Source organism: Dermacentor albipictus, chromosome 1, assembly GCF_038994185.2.
Source record: "Dermacentor albipictus isolate Rhodes 1998 colony chromosome 1, USDA_Dalb.pri_finalv2, whole genome shotgun sequence".
NCBI lineage: Eukaryota > Metazoa > Arthropoda > Arachnida > Ixodida > Ixodidae > Dermacentor > Dermacentor albipictus.
Window position 1 is genome coordinate 357113200 of NC_091821.1, and position 18490 is coordinate 357131689.

The following is an 18490-nucleotide window of genomic DNA, read 5'->3' on the forward strand; positions in this document are numbered from 1 at the left end:
CATGCAAAAACTGATGTCTATCTGGTTTCTAATTGCTCAAAGGGTCACCACTAGATGCTCGCTCATTTATTGTTTATGGGGGCGCAATTACATCTGTTCACAGGCGGGCGCTGGTATTACAAACAAACAATGCTGCCATGCCTACGTTTCTTTTTTTGAGACTCACGAAAACCGACTGCCCCTTGTTGGCGATGGGAAAAAGGATTACTGTAAGTTTATGATTCGTTTGGTTTTTCCGATGGACGCACAATCATAGTTTTTTTTTTTTCATGTGCTTGCATACACGGTGTGATTACACTAGGAATGTGAGTGCTGAGTGTGCTTCTGTAAGTGAGCTGAGTGGCAATTCCTGTCATGCGGACTACTGCCTAAGTGCTAAACAGAATATATATATCTCCTTTAGTGTGTCAACTTTCTTATTCTTATTTGAAGCATTTATGTAAGCCAATCTGTGTATATGAATAAATAATGCCTGTTTACTCACGGAAAATATTTGTTTGTCACCTTATGGTCATTCTAAAAATATTGTGGTAATTTTTTTTATATAATTCACTTAAGATTTAAAATCTGCAATAAAGAAAATCGACCCTGAGAGGTCGCAGTGGATTTGACTGCATATCGACACGTGTACTTGTGTGGGACTTAATGGCATTAGTGCACCAGGTTAGAACTCCTAAGTGTGCGATTTCTGTTTCTTATTGAGGATGAGAAAGAACACATTTATACGAACTGCTCTGATGAAATTTTTGCACTTCTGGGGTTTGTGTTCAAACTGTCCTGTGTGAATGACAGTGCATGAAAGATGACAAAAAAGAAATTGGGCAACCTAGATGAGCAAATGATGCTAAACAAGAGACAGCTCATGAGAGCAAGCAGAGAGACAAGTGTGGTTAAAGAAATGCAAGCCACCTTTGCTCAGCAAAGTGAAGAACAAGAAGCTATGCCACTACTAAAATGCAACTTAGTAGTGGACAACAGGCAAACTGCCTTCGGCACGCTTAGCATGGTAGAAGGCAACTACAATCAAATCTTGTTGCTACGAACCCCACATTAGCAAATTTCTCAAATTTACGAATATTTTAAACATCCCCACCAGATTGCCTATATTTTCAATGTAAAAATATTTCAGTACTTTGAATTTCAATGCAGCGCATATTTCAGAATAATGCACGTAATTTATTTTCCCCTTTATAACCAAGGAACATCAGTATTACGAAATTGCTAAAAGTAACAGCACTGCAACTCTCGCGTGAAACAAGAACTGCGAGTGCAGTAGCTATCATCATAACCATGACGAGTGCCAACTGCTTCACCACAAACTTGGCCTCAAGCTTCGCCTCAAACTTCACCACAAACTTCACCACAAAGCTGTGGCGAAGTTCGCACGAGATCTAACGATGAGTGCAGCTAGCAACGGTGCCAAGAAGCAAAAGCAGTTTTTGCTGCAGGACAAATGGGACATATTGCAGGAAATTGACGCAGGGAAAAAGCAAATCGATGTGTGCAGACAGCATGGCACTGCCCCATCGACCATCGCGACCATTCTGAAAGACTGAGACAAGATTTTCAAGCTTCACTTGGAGTCGCAACTTGCTCCTACTAGGAATCGGCTGCGACTAGGAAACTTTTAAAATGTGGACCAAGCTGTTCTCACATGGTTCAAAGACGCCAGGCTGCAAAACGTTTCCGTATCTGGCCAAATAATCCAAGAAAAAGTTGGCGAATTTGCTGATGCACTTGAAATAACTGGGTTTGATGCCAGTGCAGGTTGGTTTTTTTAGTTTCCACCAAAGGAACGGAATAACAGGGCAGGTAGCCTTGGGTGAGGAAAAGGCTGCTGACAGGGAAGGAGCGGATTTTTGGCACAATGATCGTTTTCTAGAGGTGGCTGGATCGTACTCTGAACGTAGACGAGATTGCATGTTTTTATCAGCTACCGCCAAACCGGACGATGCACTTCAGAGGGCAGCAGTGCAAAGGAGGGAAGAAGTCACATCTTTGCGGGACAGTCCTGCTCTGCTGCAATGCAACAGGCATGAAGAAAAACTGCTTATCATCGACAACTACGCGAAGCATTGCTGCATGAAAAATGTCATGTAAGAACCATACGACTACTGCGCGAACAAGCGAGCCTGAATGACCAGAGAACTCTTTTCTGAGTGACTCATCAAACTCTACGACCAAAGGAGGAGGGATGACCGAAGAATTCTATTGGTTATTGACAACTGCTCTGCTCACATTGTGAATGTTCGCTTGATGCACGTTCGGATGGAGTTTCTGCCGCCAAACAGCATGCCCTTGCTGCAGCCAGGGCATTATAAAGAGTGTGTGAAGGCAGAATTTCATAAGTGCCTTGTACAGCGATTGATTGTAAACCTCCGCCTAAAGAAGCCGACTGCAATAAATATTCGTCAGGCAGCAGAAACGCTCACAGGAGCTTGGTGGAACTTGAAGGCGTCCACCATTAGCAACTGCTGGCAAAAAGCAGGGCTTGTAAAAGTGCCTGTGCAGCTTGAAGATGACCTGGAGGTGACTGACAGCAACCCAGGAGACATGTGGACCAAGGTTGTGGAGCTGCTGCCCGCCGTCTCTTCCTTCGACGACTACGTGGAGAGTGACAGCGCAGCACTAACGGTGGCGGACCTGACAACCGAGGAGATTGTTAACTGCATTTGCGACATCTCCAGTGACGATGACGACCTGAACGAAGACAACTGTGGGTCACCGAACACAGAAGGTGAGATTGTGCCAAACAGTGATGTTTTAGTGCGCATGAACAAAGTCTGCACTTTCATTGCTCGATGCAATGATGTACCCGATGAGAGATTGCACAATTTGGAACATGTAGATGCATTCCTAATCGGTCGTGCGTGCTGCACGCGCCAGAAGAAAATAACTGATTTCTTCAAATAAAGCAGAATTGAAGTGAGTGAAACATTTTTATTTGAGAGTATGCTTGTCTGCACACGCGTCTACTGCCAAAGTTCGTACTTTTCATTCCTAGGTTTGACCACTGGCTTACAACCGCAAGTTTTTCATTACAACAATATTTCAAAATAACGAACCATTTCTGGCAGTCCAGTGTGATTCATTAGATCAAGATTTGACTGTACAACTTTCTAGACAGATCATAGCACAAGGAATGTGAATCCGTCCGCTGAGCAAACAGAAGATGAACGAGAAGCATTAAGAGTGCATGCTGCAGATGGTATGTGCAATCAAAACATAGACATAGGTGACAGGAAAACAAATTGACATAAAAATGCAGAATAGAGATGACCTTGACTTATTCACAAAACAAGAAGCCAGGGGAAGTGAACAGAGAATGTGTGAACAGAGAAATGAATTTTTTAGCTTTGGCAGCGGAGACTTCAATGAATGAGTCAATCTTGAAGTATGCCACTTTAAATATACAAGGCACCAAGTTCAATGCACCTAGTTACAATGTACCTTTTGCAAGCACAATCTGAAAGCTGAGCACCCTTGACCTGTAGTGCTAGCTTATATCATGTCAGCAGCACTCACCCGATTTCTGTGGGATGCTTTCTTGACATGGTGTTGTAGGTGCACCGGGACGCCTGCAAAGAATTTCTTATTAATTTGAACCAATTGTATCTCATGCCATGAAGCTGTAAAATATCAAATGCTGGGTGCACTCACCAAAACGTCACCAGGTTTGACAGGCACTGTCTTGTTCAGAGGATAAAATGCCTGAAGAGGTGGAAGGAATACAAGAATAAACGAAAAAGCACTCGCATAATTTTTTTTTTATACTGCTTGCATCGAAAGTGGAAAACCAACTTGCCCAGTAAACCATCTTTCAAAAGAGAAGGAGCAGTCAGGCCAAATTTAGTGTTTGTGTGCCTTCTGTTTTTTCTGTCTTGTATGTATCAAATGAGAAGAAAGGAGGTTAACCGAGGGATCCGATTTTTATTAGTCGTATCATAAGAAGCAAACAAACACTGATACCAAGGACAACATAGGGTAAATTACTTGTGTTAAAGTAATGATAAATTAATGAAAATGAAAATGCATTCGATCGTTCCCCACCGGTGGCAAGTTTTTTCATCCACTTTCATTTCCATTAATTTATTGTTTCTTTATTTCCTTTATCAAACACAAGTAATTTCCCCTATCTTGTCCTTGGTGTCAATGTTTGTTGGTTTCTTACTGTATGTATCAAGCAATTTTAACTCTTTAATAGTTATTAACAAGATTTTGTGCATAATGCCAGTGAATTGAAATTTTATGCATTGTCATATAATACTTTTCTGTCTGTCCTGAACTGTAGTAGTAGTACTGGCTACTAACAACAAAAATCAGGCACTTTTCTCAGTGTCAATAAAAAATTCGGCAGTTTCGTACTAAAGGTAAAGCATTGACAGCGATAGCAAGGTTTAGAGGTGCACACGGACTCCTCGGACTGTGTTTTGCCTATATGTCTGCATGACATGTTGGTGCGATGCAGCACACAAGGCTTCTGGGCAGAAGGGACAGTGCCCCAGCAGCTGCCAGACATCTCCGATGGTGGCGTGAATGCGTGTTGAGCGTTCATATAATGACTATTACAATAAAATGATCTGTTACGGCACATTAAAAGCCCTTATCTGTCGGATGTAATTTTACAGGCCAAAGCTTTTTCTACTTTGCTAGTGGCAAGTTAAGCTTGTGCATTGGCACATTTCAGGGCTTGCAGCAGAGATCCAATGCTCCTGCATTTTACCTGGTGATGTACATTTACCTGGCAATAAAACATCACATCTATCACAGTGGCTGCACTGTGAATAAACACAGATGCTTTTCATTTTCTTTTGCAGTAAACAACTGTTTGCTACAGTTGGTGATCATCCTATGTACATTCTGCTTGTGCCTTGAAACCCATTGACTCTCATGCCTCGTCTCGCTACTCTACTCGCTAAGGCTTTGCAAACTTTACTAAAGGTAAAGAAGAAGTGAGGTAAAGCCCTCGCTTTTCACAGCACTGCGCCATGGTGCACAAGGCAGTCAAAGACTGGCAATAAGGTGGAAGTTAAAGGGACACTAAAGGGAAACAATAAATCAGTTTAGACTAATAAAGCATTGTTTGAGAACCCTGCAGGCAGTCATTTCAAGAAAATAGTTTGAATATTAGATGAGAAAATGAAGGTGAAAGTATGAGTATTTGAATTTCGCGCCGAAACGCCAGCGCCGGTACGGCAGTGTGACGTCAGGGATTCCAAAGTTTGTTTTCGCATTTGGGCTGTGTTGGCTGATTAAAGGTTCCCGAAACTTGGCATGTTTAATATTTGGTTCCTTTAGAACACAACGTACTCAATCTGTACCGCTATATATAATTAGTAGGCCCTAGAAGATGCCATCAAAAATTGGAGGACGCTTAAGCTTCGCCTTCAGGAGTGGAACGCGACAGCGTTCCCGTCGACCCGCGAAGGAGTTTAAGACAATGGGCTACAGGGCAGCCATCACTTACGAGGCGCCCCGCATCGGACGCGGTGAGCGTCGAGCCATATGGTCGAGCAACGCGGCGTTCGGCGCAGCAACGAAACGTGCGCCTGAGCAAGCGGGACGAACCGAACAACTCGGTATCTCAGAGGGGGAAATGATGCACGCCAGCCAAACGTCGTGATCGGCACGGGCAGAGAGATAGACAGATAGTGATCTAAAGAAAGGAAGGACGCTTGATTCTGCTGAGGGAGCAAGGCGAAGCGTTGTCAGGGGAGAGAGAGTCCAGGCAACGACCCCCCTCGCACCGGTCCTTCCACAGCTTCAATGCGCGCGTGGCGCGCCATCTGTTGAGGCAGCGCCCTACATGGAGAGGAGGGGGTCTTCTGTGTTTGCCGCAAGATGGCTCTGCGTGTGCGGAAAGCGTAGAAGAAATGCAGCGGAAACGCACTTCGCTACTCGTGTAATTGTGACTTCTGTAAGTTACATGTTCATAATTACCGATATACACTGCAGTATAACTTTCCACGGCTCGTTTCGAAGGCAACACCGCATTCGCTAGAGGCGCGTTTGTACCGCTTGGAAGCATCAAACTCGTGGCTGAGTGGTAGCGTCTCCATCTCACACTCCGGAGACCCTGGTTCGATTCCCACCCAGCCCATCTTGGAAGTTGCTGTTTATTTATGAAGTGCCTGCCGTGATTTATCGCTCACGGTCAACGCCGCGGACGCCGACACCGACGCCCGACGACACCGGCTTTTCTGCGACACGAGCTCCTTAACGCTATCGCGTTAAAATCCATGACGTCACAGCCCCAGGTGCGTGAACTTATGTAGGCGTTGCCACCCGTATTTCGTTCTTGCGCTTTTTCTGGCTTACCAAACGTCTTATCGTTGTAAGAGTGGTGTTTTTGGTGTTGTAGAACGGTGATCTACTGATGCAGAAGAAATCACTTTTCACTTTAGTGTCCCTTTAAGTTAAGCAATAGTGACAGCTGCTTGCTCTCTATGATGCATAGCTTCTGAAAGCTTTGTTGTTCCCTTCACCTGCGGTTGGTGTGGATCACCCTTGGCCAGCAAGCTCCATTGGCCATTGTGCAGCAGATAGGCAGTCACGGCACGTCCCAGGGAGTGTGTGTGCACCCGGTAGGCGAAGACAAAGATTGTCTCCTCTCGGCTCGCCACACAGTTAACGTCCACGGGAAAGTCTGCAGCGCGAATGACCAACCCAAATACAGCGTTACGGCTACAGCAAAATGACAAGAGTAATTGATGTCACCTGACAGACTGCCAGGCAATGTTTATGGAGTAAAAGAAAGACATACTTCTTCTGACAAATTTTTATTGGTGTTTATGAATGTCAAATGTCCTAGGATATGGACCTACTGAGCCACAAACCGGAATATAGACTAGCTCACATTTTAGATTTCCCAAGAAAAGGCAAGATAATGCCATCACAGAATAGAATGGGCGAGTAAAAAATTGAGCAACTTACTCGTGTGACCAGGTGGGATGGTCCTGTCCTTAGCATAAAATACGTGGATCCCAGCCAGGTATCTTTGCCTGCAACATGAATTTTCATGCCAAGAGTTAAATTATTCAGGCCGGTAAAACTTGGCTCGCCATTCAAGTGCTTGAGAGGAAGCTGTAAGGTACCACCATGTTTGTGTCATTCAAGCGATGGCAACAAGCAACAGCAACAAGCTTGGTTGTTACGGGGTGCAATTTGTTGCCACTGCTTGCCGCACCTACCATTTTCAGCCACTCGAAATGTTGCTCAGAAGTCCGTGCAGCGGCTTCTGCCGGTTACATACTGTGGTTGCATAACAACATGGCAGCAGCATTCGTCCGAATCGGCCTTGCTACTTGCTCTCTGTTGCGACAGCAAGAAATAAGCAGCGAGCTTTTGTACAGTATCATCTCACAGTGAGGATAAACTATTCGTGAGATTCTGCCGTGACTGTTGTGATCAGCTGTTTGTTTTGATGCTGTTAGGCCTACAATGGCACCAAGCCACGAAAGTGTTTTGATTTCAACCAGAAGGTGCCACAGCATATAATGCTGTCGATGTTCAATGCCTGTTCACTGTGCTCAAGTAAGGCATTAAATGTACATATATATTGCACTTCAGTTGAAAGATTGACCTCACGACTTTCCTTCACAGTGTCATATCCATGTGGTTGTGAACATGTGGTGAACATATATTGAACCATATATTGTGAACATGTGGTGTTACTCTTTAGTCGCTACTTTTCCTATTCAAATATTAAAGTGAAGTGCAGGAACGCTCTCCTCTGGCAAACACACAACAAATTTTAATACGTATCTTGCATTTTAAAATGCAAGGTCATATTTTGGTGACTTATGTGGGTGACTTTCTTTTCGAAGTCCTTAAATGTACAAGAGCAATAAAAATCCCCCCCAAACGCAAAAGCTGCACATTAAGTTCATTGCTTAATTACTCCACAACAGAAACACAGTGCGATATATAGTGGGCTAATGCAACTGTTCATATTTAACAAAGAAGATTTTTTGTAGGCATTACAACTACAGCAGATCCAACATCATGCCTCAATTAAAACAAGAATCAAATAAACACACAATATATTGCATGACACTTACGGCTGCAAGTCAATTTGCAGTTCCAGGCCTGTAGTGTCAGATTCCCCTTCTGCAAAAAGTATGCAATATTTTGACAGACTGATCATTGTATTCGTGCATCTATGTACACGTAGGACAAAAGAAAGGAAAGGAAGAAAAGCTTAAGCAAAATAAAATCAATAGTTGGGCAATATGATCATAAAACGTTTTCTTTATTCTTGCCGCCAATGTCTGTATTCTGACGGAGACAGAATGCACAAATTCTCATGCACTTCCAAGTAAGTGCTTGTTAAGGAACCCTATCTGGTCAAAATCGATCCGCTGCCCTCTAACATGGTACCTTTCGCAGCTCCTTTGTTGCTCTAGGATGTCAAACCAGATCAACCAATCAACTATAATTAAAAATAACGAAAACACACAGTTGTACTAGGCCTATATACAAACGTCTTGAATCACTAAGAAAAGGCCACAATGTCACGCCTACAGCTGAGTGCGCGAGCGCGATATTTCTCCAACCATAGGCTTAAGTCCAATTCCTTGAAATCTTAAAAATCCAAGTGAAAATAAATAGCTGAAGGATCAAAATGGAAGTGAAAACAAAAATACATGGATAATAGTAATTGCGAGCACAGGCTGCTCACAGTTCGAGCTCACCTGGCATTGGGCTGTCATAATGCACTTGAAGGACCAAGTATCTGACAGGTGTTAGATGGCCAACTTGAAATCCCACACCTAGGAGGAGAAAAAAGAAAAAGCCATGTCAGGAAGAGTCAAGAGTCTGCAACATTTGTCATTGCTCAAGCCTTTGTTTTTGTAGAAACTCATCAGGAACTAATGAGCCCTGCAAGAACACAAATTAGGGAATGTAGAAATGGCAAGTTCTAGAAAGCAGTCACACTTTATGTCTTGTCTGCATAACACCAGAGTGGTTAGAAAACAATCCTAGCGCAAAATATAAGGAAGAACAGAATAAATGGTGCGATTGTGTTTCCTTTTTAATATCAATGCCATTACTGTTAATGTAAGTACCAAATGAGAATATGTGCTGGTTTGCACTGTTTAGCTGTGAATGTGGATACATTTCTGCCCATCCTAATACCAACGGCAATACCTTTTCATTTAGGCTGTCATATTCTATTCTAGCAATATAAAAAAAGCAACTGTAAATTTATTATTACCTTTTGCAATTTGCGCTTGATAGCCTAAATTCTTATTTACCGTTGACAAACATCGTTGGTTGCTCAATAATTTGGTTGGATATGGCATAAGGCGCAAGCCATCCCTTTGACTGTGTTGCCATGTTTGTGATGCAAAGCTTTCAGAGAAGTTTAGGACAGCCACTATATTCAGAAAATGGAATGCCCAACACAGACTAAAAACTTTGCTTGCGGCTCCATAAGCGTGGTAGTGCCACTACTTCTTCTGTAAAGTCCTTATCTTAAAGCCATAAAATACCAGTAAACGAATAACAACACTTGCCTTCTGGCAGCTGTGTGCTGGCTGCATTGCGGGCCCAGCCATAGAGAACAGTCAGGTTGTCGCAAACAGCATTGCGATCGCAGTTCCTTCATACAGAAAGCGAAAGGAAAAGCAGATATTTTTTTATCAAGCAAACCACACATGGTAGAAGACAACTGAAAAGTTTTCTATGACAATATTGTTCACGCTTCCCTGCATTTTGATCTTTCACAACCATTCATACATTCGTTAGCAACACAGTGCGTTTTGTGGTTTTAACAAGGTAAAAGCTGCTGCTGGCTGGTTCCCTCTTACAGGAGAATAACATTCACAAGTCCATTAAGAAAGAATTAAAGGAAAGTGACGTAACATGGTTATAGATGAGAGAGAATCCATGCCGGGTGTTGCAAGCACAGCTTTATAGAGCGGAGATAAACATGACAAAGAACGTCCGACTTGCATTCAAGAACACCAATTGTCCTTGTTTTTGTGCTGAAATCAAGAAAGGAGCAAATTCTGTAACAGGAGGAAAGCAATGCAACCGGCAACAGTGAGTGAATTGAATTCTGGGGTCTTACGTGCCAAAACCATGATTTGATAATAAGAGACGCCATTGTGGGGGGACTACGGACTAATTTTGACTACGAGAGGATTTTTAACGTGCCTCCAAGTCGCGCGACATGGGTGTTTTTGCAATTTGCATTTTGATTGCAATTTTGCAATCAAAATGTGGCCACCACAGCCGGGATTTGATCACGTGACCTCATGCTTAGCATCACAAAACCATAGGTGCTAAGACACCGCGGCGGGTAATAATGAGTGATGTCCGAGTCCGCACTGTTATAGTAATCATCGCTTGAGTACAAATTATGCTTGCTTTTGTATTTGACTACCCTGTAATTGCCTTTGTAAGTAAATCCAACATAGTTGCTATTATGAGAGGAGACAGAAAGTCTCAGAGCCAACGAAACTGAAGATTTGGAAGATGACATCTCAGGACCCTTTTTAAGTCTTTTAGGGTACAATTAGATGCAGATAAGACAAGTAATAAGTGACAGAGGCACTGACCAGGAGCCTGGGTGAAGGTGATCCTTCCTGAAGACGTTCCCGCAGCCGATAAGCAGCATGTGACTCGCTGTGCTGTGATTTGGCTTCGGCTTAAAGCTCACTGCAATACAAGTGTCGAGATGCCAACAGTTTGTGGAGTAGAGCTTGAGATGGTGCAACAGTCAGATAAACATATGCAACAACGCTTGTCATCATCTTACCTATGTAGGCTTCTTCATAACTTAAATTATATGCTGTACAATAGTAATCATCCGGCTGCAAAAAGAAAGAAATGAAAGGTTGTTTCCAGTCACAAATGCAACTGAGATGGAAAATACAAATAACGAGAAGTTGTTGCACCATGTACACAATAATCGCAAACAAGTAGATGCCCCAGTTAAAAGATTGTCAATCCTTTACATGAAAGGAAAAAGTAGGATATCTACAGTCCGATTGTGAGATAGAATAAAACAAAAACAATTATAACATTTTTAGCATATTGTGATTGTAGGTTTGAAGACTGAAAGAACTCGTTTAATATGTTGCATTAGCTAGTAAATCATCCAAGTAAATGAAATGTGAAAAGATTCGGAACACTAATTTTGTGGTGTGGAATACAGGAGGAATACACACATAAATGCATGTCATTGGTGCTAGTACCAATATAGTAAAAGACTCAAGGACATCAAGACACTGTTAGTTCTGTACTGAATCACATAAGATGTTAATGCATACTTATTAAGCTACACAGGACACTAAGGCTATGAGATCAATTACTGTGTTTTTTACATAGGTCTGACACATGAACATTAAGAAACCCTCAGTGGTAATCGAAAGTTCATTGCAAAACTATCTAAACTAGTTTTTCCTGGAGATGGCATAAAAATTATTCAAACATGGCTTTTTGACATTTAAGTTCACTCTATCACGTTAATTATATACTAGAAACACTGGCAGTGAATGCAACAGTCGTCCTGCACTGTAAAGTTAGCGAGTGTTACAAAGTCCCAGGCACACTGCCTAATAAAGTGCTGTGGTGAGCAAGACATCAGTGCTAAGTTGCACAGATTACAGAGGCCATGCCTATCATTGAATCGTTTACATGCAATTCCTTTAGATATGAAGGTACGTCTAAATGAATATCATTTGCAATTAAAAAAAAAACAACGAAATATTGAATGCCAAAAGCCAAGTGAGACATTTGACTACAACCAAGAGATTTACAATGGTCTGAACAAGTGATGTCTATACGTGTAGTGCACCAGCTATAGAGGTGCCAGTGATGGCCACCTAGCAGACACTTTCGAAAGTACACTCGGGAGCAGTAGCAGGCGACAACTCTTCTGAGCAACATTGGCTGTAGTTTGAGGCTGGGATTTATATGTTTGAGTGTCAGACTAGTTCTTGTATGGTGACAGCTGTAAGAAAGGCACAGGCCTCTGTGATGAGAGCGGACATGTACATAATGTTACCAGAGTTTGGGACAACCCAGTTCCCATACGTGCCAGGTGCGTCCCGATCACAAGAGTTATGAAGCCCACTTATACGAAGTGGAGCTCACGTTAAAGGGCCCCTCACCAGGCCCCATAGCAAATTTTAGTTATGCACTGAAAGTTGTTACATGTCCTCTAGGGGGCATTTATCGGCAAAAATTTTTCAAGTCAGCTCATTAATAGCCAAGATAGAAATTTCAGTGCCACGTACCCATGATTTCAGGAGGCAAGCTCCACTGCATAGCGAGACACTCTTTCCACTCACCCCATCTAGCCTCCACAAGCGAAATTCCTTCCCTGCGTTCTCCCATACAGGACCTCGAGGATCACGTGACGGACACGTCACGGGCCCAGCCTTCATTTTCTTTCTCTCTCTCTTTTTTTTTTTTTCGGCGCTGCTCACGGCTTTGTGACTGTCTGCTTTCGCGCAGCACACAATTTTGTGCGCTGTGCACAAGGACACATGACTAGCGGTATAATTCAGTGCTACACGAATACTGAGGCAGACCAAGAGGATCGCTGAGCATGATCACACGCTGGAACACGGTAGAAAATGGCATAGTTTAGGTACCTGTGCACGTGACTGCACAACCGTGCGAAAAAGCAGATGAAGTGGAAGTACATCTTTCTTGCTTCGGAGTGAAGTAAAACAAAAAAACATGCAGACATTGCATTTGTGTGTTTTATTATTTCTCTGAACTTGAATTCGTCAATTCAAGCAACAGATCATACAAATAACAGATGGTGCCTTGAATAATTCTCGAAGACATGTGTCACCACGAGCGACGTCACACTGCGGACCCGAGTACTTAGGCTCAGGGACGCGAGTACGTCACCATCCGGCTTGGAGCGCAGCAGCCGCGTGGAGAAGGGAAAACGGCATTCGGATTGAAATTTCAGACCTTTTTGCGGCGCATAGCGATGCGATTCTTTTCAAACACGATCGTTGGTGCGCATTGTATGCTCTGCGCTTGTCAGCTCAAAATGGCCAGATCTGATGAGGGGCCCTTTAAGTAGCAACTCGGTTTTTAATAAAGAGAAAATAAGACATCCACCCAATCGTAGCAATTGCTACAGCAGTTGAAGAAAAATGTAGTTGAAGAAAAATTCGTCTTGGTATAATTTTTCTTCAACTGTGAGGCTTTTCTTTTGAGGAACCCGTATGGGTTTCCATGGTAGCAATTGCTACGAATGGGTGGACGTCTGATTTTCTCTTTATTAATTACTTCTATCCATCTTGTGGGTTTCCGCAGAACAATTATGTCAACTTGGTTTTGTTGACTAATGTGATGTCTGGATCGTATTTTTAAAAAATTCTCCGCTTGCTGTAATACTCTTTCTGTACCTCAATAACAGGCACCCATTGTTGGTGCAGACTTATATCTCAAACGACTCTACACGGCACGATGCCTGCACACATTGTATTGATATTTATGCTGATGAATACATGTGCTGTCGCCAAATAAGTGCCATCAAAGTTACCTCAAGAAGAGTAATTGCAAATTTGTTAATAGAAATGCGTACACTAGCCAATGAAGTCACCGAAAGTACGGGTGAATAAAAGTGCAAGTTAGCGCTGTATCCACTGCATACGTTGACAAACTGCCCTACCCGATGATGTTCTCACAATTTGAAGTTCCCTTAGTGACCTGCTTGGAAATATACAAAGCTAAAGTATTACCAACTTTTCAGTATTTGTTTTTTAGAATGTTACTGAAGAGAGATGCCACACAATATACGTAAAGGCGGAGCAGTGGTGGTCAACATAGGCGGGCGGTGGCGGCAAGGCTGGGTTCAGTCCTCTAAAGTGTAGGCATTGCACTTTTACTATGCAACAGATAATAAGAAATAGCTCAGCTGAGCACAAAATACACACACAAAAAGGACTACGCTGCGAAATAAACCAAGTATTCTGCATGGTAAGTCCGCTCAGACAACATGAAGGTGTAAAGACTTCCCAAACATGAAATGAACTTTTCAGCGAAAGTAAAACAACAATCCTTGCCCCAAGCTAACTCTTTCGTAACACCTTTCCCAAGAAACCCCAATGTCGAAGACGTTCTTGGATGAAAAGACTAAAGCTGTTGAAGAAGCACTTGCCTGTAGTCATTCCAATAAAGCACAGCATGATTTAAGCCCCTTACAAACGAGGTGAGGTGAAAACCTTGCACTTAAAAATATCAACAGTTCTGCATGAAGCAACTAGCAACAGTTCAACATGCACGAAGCCACGCATAAAATAGATCCAAAAACACAAATAATGTGACAGCTGGTGTGATGATTTAGCACGCTGCATAAAACCAACAAAATCAGTCCTTGCAAGCCTCATTAACACACAACACGGTAATGCACTCGTGCAGTCATGCACCGTAGGTGGAGAAACACGGTGAAAAAGTGGCAAACAGTAGAAGCAGCAAGATGCATTCGGAACCCAAGTAGAATGCCTTTAACCCACATGCTTGCATTGTGGACAAACTGAACAAAAGATGAGTAGGCCATGATTAACTTCGATGCTTACCTGTGCAAACACGATCAAGTGCGAAAAACACAGAGATCGCAAAAGAAAGCATGAGAACAAGAAATTTCCTGCCAAATGGCTTGCTGCCACTCGTGCAACGTCGCAATGAATAATTAGAACCATGTCAACGCCAAGTTTTTGTAGGCATTTGAGCACCCACCACGCAACAATTCTTCTTTGACATGGCCTGAAGCTTTGGCCACCCCACACATGCGAAAGGTGTTGCTTATTTTGATCTGAGAATGTGAATCCGACTGAGAAGCACGAGCAATAACGCAGAAAACTGGCTACCTTCTTTCCCGACTGCACTTCACAAGGCCGCCACCAGCGGCACGCCTGTCCGAGTGCACTACGTGGATAGACCCTTTTTACATTTACGTACATGCGTCCCAAAGACTTGCAGCTTCGCTCTTGCCATATTTAGCAGGTAACGAAGCAAATACAAGTTGCAACAGCCTACAAATATATACTAATTTTTTATTGGCAAACCATGGCATTAAAAACATGTAACTTGGAGTATTTTGGGGTCATGAACACACTGCTGCCACAGTGTGGATCAACAAGTCCATAGAAATTTATTACAGCGAGCACTGGAAATTGCTGTCTTGCACAGCCTTTTAAGTTCACTAGTTCTAGACCTTGGTTTTCAACCTCAAATCTTATGTAGATCTGCATCAGAAAAAAAAAAGAAAGGAAAGAAGAAAGAAGAGAAATCGAGATATATTAATTTCAACCATTATTTTCAAAGCTATTCTTGGAAGTTGACAGTAAAGAAGGATCAAAGCAACAGCGAGAATTTTGTTGCCAGATATCCCTTTAAATGCTTGGTGCTTTGGAGAACAAAAGATTTCACCTGAGTTGGCTGCACGCCAGGCATGCGCAACAAGGTCCTTAGTCTGCTCTGACGGTGTTGTGGTGGCTCGCCACGACGCCACAGACCCTCGGACAGTGGCGCAAAGAATAGGCCTACCAGCAGCCAATAGCCACCTAGGAAGGACCACTGGAACATGCCAAACAAGATGTTTTTAGTGCCTTCGTGTAATAACAGTAGACTCTCATTAAGACGAACAGGCTGACAACATAGAAGCAATAATAGAGGGAGTTATCCATGAGCGTCTGGAGGCTAATAATTAGCCGAGGACACTGTTCGGGAGCTACAAGGACCAGCTTCACAGATGATGCAGCTGATAAGGACCTGAACACTTTGGTGCATTTTTTCAACACGAGGGCATTGAAAAATGTTTGAACAAGCTAAATAAAATGTCAGCTCTGCGACAGTGCTGGAAACCAACAATTCTTTAATAAATGAAGCAGGAGCACCTAAATAAACACTTTTTATTATGCAAATTTAATGACTGTCTCTTTTTTACATCTGCCTTTTGGCTTTAATGCTGGGTCATCATTTTGTGTGATGGATGCTTAAAAGCACCAGCAATAACAAATGTTGATGCCCATAGATCACTTATGTTAAGATGAAAATATTTTTTTTCGGTCCCTTCAAGTTCACCTTCACAGGCGTCTACTGTAACTTAAGGCGACCTACTAAAGTCATGAAAGTCCATGCACCATGTTTCTAAACAATCACTTTTGTGAGGTATCCTTTTCCTGGAACTGCTGATCGAAAATTTGTTGAATAATAATAATAATAATAATAATAATAATAATAATAATAATAATGTGAGCAGGCTTATTGGCTCACTTCTTAATGGTGTTATTTTCAAGTCTGCTACCTCTCAGGTCGGTTGCCAGTGGCTGTCGGAAAGCCACCTACAGGACATTCATATGCACAAATGGAATTGTTTTGGAATACGGCATCAGGTTTCAAGCACTTCAACTGACGTCTTTGCATCCGCAGTGCTCAAGCTGTGTACAATGCCTCATGTCTTTCTTTTTTATAAAAGAAGAAGCATTACAAAGGGAGTTTCTTTTGAGCACCAAGGCAATTTTAAAGATCAGTTCACCAAGGACATGAACTATAATGCATATTAATGCTTTCAAGTCTGGCTGCAGCTGACAGCATGGGGTGACGTAAACCAATCCATTGTTATTTGGATGCTGTATTAACAGCTGCACAAGTAGACACTGCCTTTATTTGCATTGCAGAAAAAGTACGGTTAAACTAAGCAAGTCAGTTCTCAATGCAAGATGCTTATCAACACAGCTGATCCTTCTATGCAAATTTCATGGATGAAGAAAACCCCAAATGTATGTGTAACGGAAGCAAGATTAAGTCGTTTGGTTTCTCATTACAATACGAGCGGTTAAAAAGCTTGTACTACATTACACGAACGTACACACACAACTTAAAGAAAAAGTGGGGCGACCTATTTTTAAATCTCTGCGCACACTAGAGAAGCTCCGCACTTGAAATCCCGGGGAAGGAAGGACAATCACAAGTATGCCACACGGAAGACAGCGAAAACCTAAAGTCTAACCGTTCTACTAACCGCGAGATAACCACTGGCGAAAGTAACTACCACAGATGAAGTTAACTTCAACATAAGGGAGCTACCGCGGAACATGTCAGAATCGTGGTTAGCAGAGTAATCGCGATTCCACACAACGTCACACACACACACACACACAAAAAAAAGCAAGGATTTTTATGCAAGCAAAGCACGAAAACAACCGTAGAAGTGACAGCTGTTCTCTCAAATTTTGGATGTCTCGTCACTAGGCAGTAAAAGCTCGAATGCGTAAACTCGCACCTACGCACTGCAGAACGCTTCTGGAGTTGACGCATGGAATCGACGCGACAGATCCGCTACACTTCTACGCTGATATTACTTCTAGACTAGCTGGGGATCTTTTTTTCCTTGATGAGAATGCAAACCTCACTCGAAAGAACTGCATAGCGATCAAAGAGATAGGATTCCCAATCACTCGTCATATCTTCTCTAGCAGAGCTTCAGTAAAGCGACCGCGCGTCTTCGCAGATCGCGTTGCACTTGAAGGCAACGATACATGCTGCCACAGGATGTTATCCTAAGTCCTGGTAAGAGCCTGTGAGCGATCGCAACAGACGTACTATCAAAACATATTGAAGCTCTACTTACCAATCTGGCACCCATTTCCAACGTCGGAGTCCACCGCCGCTCACGCACTACCTCAAATGTTCCAGGCGAACCATATAACAGTTTAAGACGTCTCTTAACCGCATACTTTTACGACAGGTTATCTGGTTTATGAGTTCATATCAAAGCACTGTGCGCATATCACATCCCACGAAACAAGCATGCGGCCACTCTTGATACGATCTGCAGCCAGTAAACAAATACAACCGTATGACCGTATGGCACACTGGCTCAACAAGTTACTTATCTGAACAAATTGGATTGGCTTCTGTCGGCAGTAGACAATGTTACTTTACAAAAAAATAGCAATACTAAAACAAAACAAGTTTAATTTATTTTTTACTTACCGTGATTTACTGAGTTAACAGAAGAAAAGACCAATTTATGATGGTTATTTCTAATGCCATCTTCGAAGTTTCTGGCGCCAATTTTGAATGATGCGAAGGTGCTTATGGAGACGAATACCACCGTGCACAATCTCTTGGTACGGTCCCATTCAAACATGCACCACGGAGTGAGCGAAAGCATACGTGTCTCGCGCCGTGAAGAGTTTACAGAAGAAGTGTTTTGTAAAATGAAGAGTGGCGAGGCATGCATATATATATATATATATATATATATATATATATATATATATATATATATGTATATATATATATATATATATATATATATATATATATATATATATATATATTCATCCACTTTCATTTCCACTAATTTATCGTTTCTTTATTTCATTTATTAAGCACAAGTAATTTCCCCTATGTTGGGCTTGGTGTCAGTGTTTGTTGGCTTCTTATGATATGACTAATAAAATCGGGCCCCTCGGACAACATAGGGGAAATTACTTGTGCTTAA

At 42.4% G+C, this 18490-nt stretch overlaps 1 protein-coding gene across 2 annotated transcripts in view; it reads right to left on the reverse strand.

The window, feature by feature from the left end:
* The window catches only part of LOC135902114 (peptidyl-glycine alpha-amidating monooxygenase B-like), a 43421-nt gene extending 25559 nt beyond the window's left edge, over positions 1–17862 (reverse strand). For both annotated transcript variants that reach the window (XM_065432033.2, XM_065432042.2), the window contains exons 1-11: positions 17612–17862; positions 15409–15555; positions 10766–10820; positions 10566–10665; positions 9519–9604; positions 8694–8771; positions 8061–8109; positions 6934–7001; positions 6486–6646; positions 3661–3711; positions 3526–3578 (exon numbers count right to left, since the gene is read on the reverse strand). In XM_065432033.2, the coding sequence (XP_065288105.1) occupies positions 3526–3578; positions 3661–3711; positions 6486–6646; positions 6934–7001; positions 8061–8109; positions 8694–8771; positions 9519–9604; positions 10566–10665; positions 10766–10820; positions 15409–15555; positions 17612–17626 (863 nt within the window). In that variant the 5' untranslated portion in view covers positions 17627–17862. The remainder of the gene's footprint in view (positions 1–3525; positions 3579–3660; positions 3712–6485; positions 6647–6933; positions 7002–8060; positions 8110–8693; positions 8772–9518; positions 9605–10565; positions 10666–10765; positions 10821–15408; positions 15556–17611) is intronic.
* Positions 17863–18490: the final 628 nt, after the last annotated feature.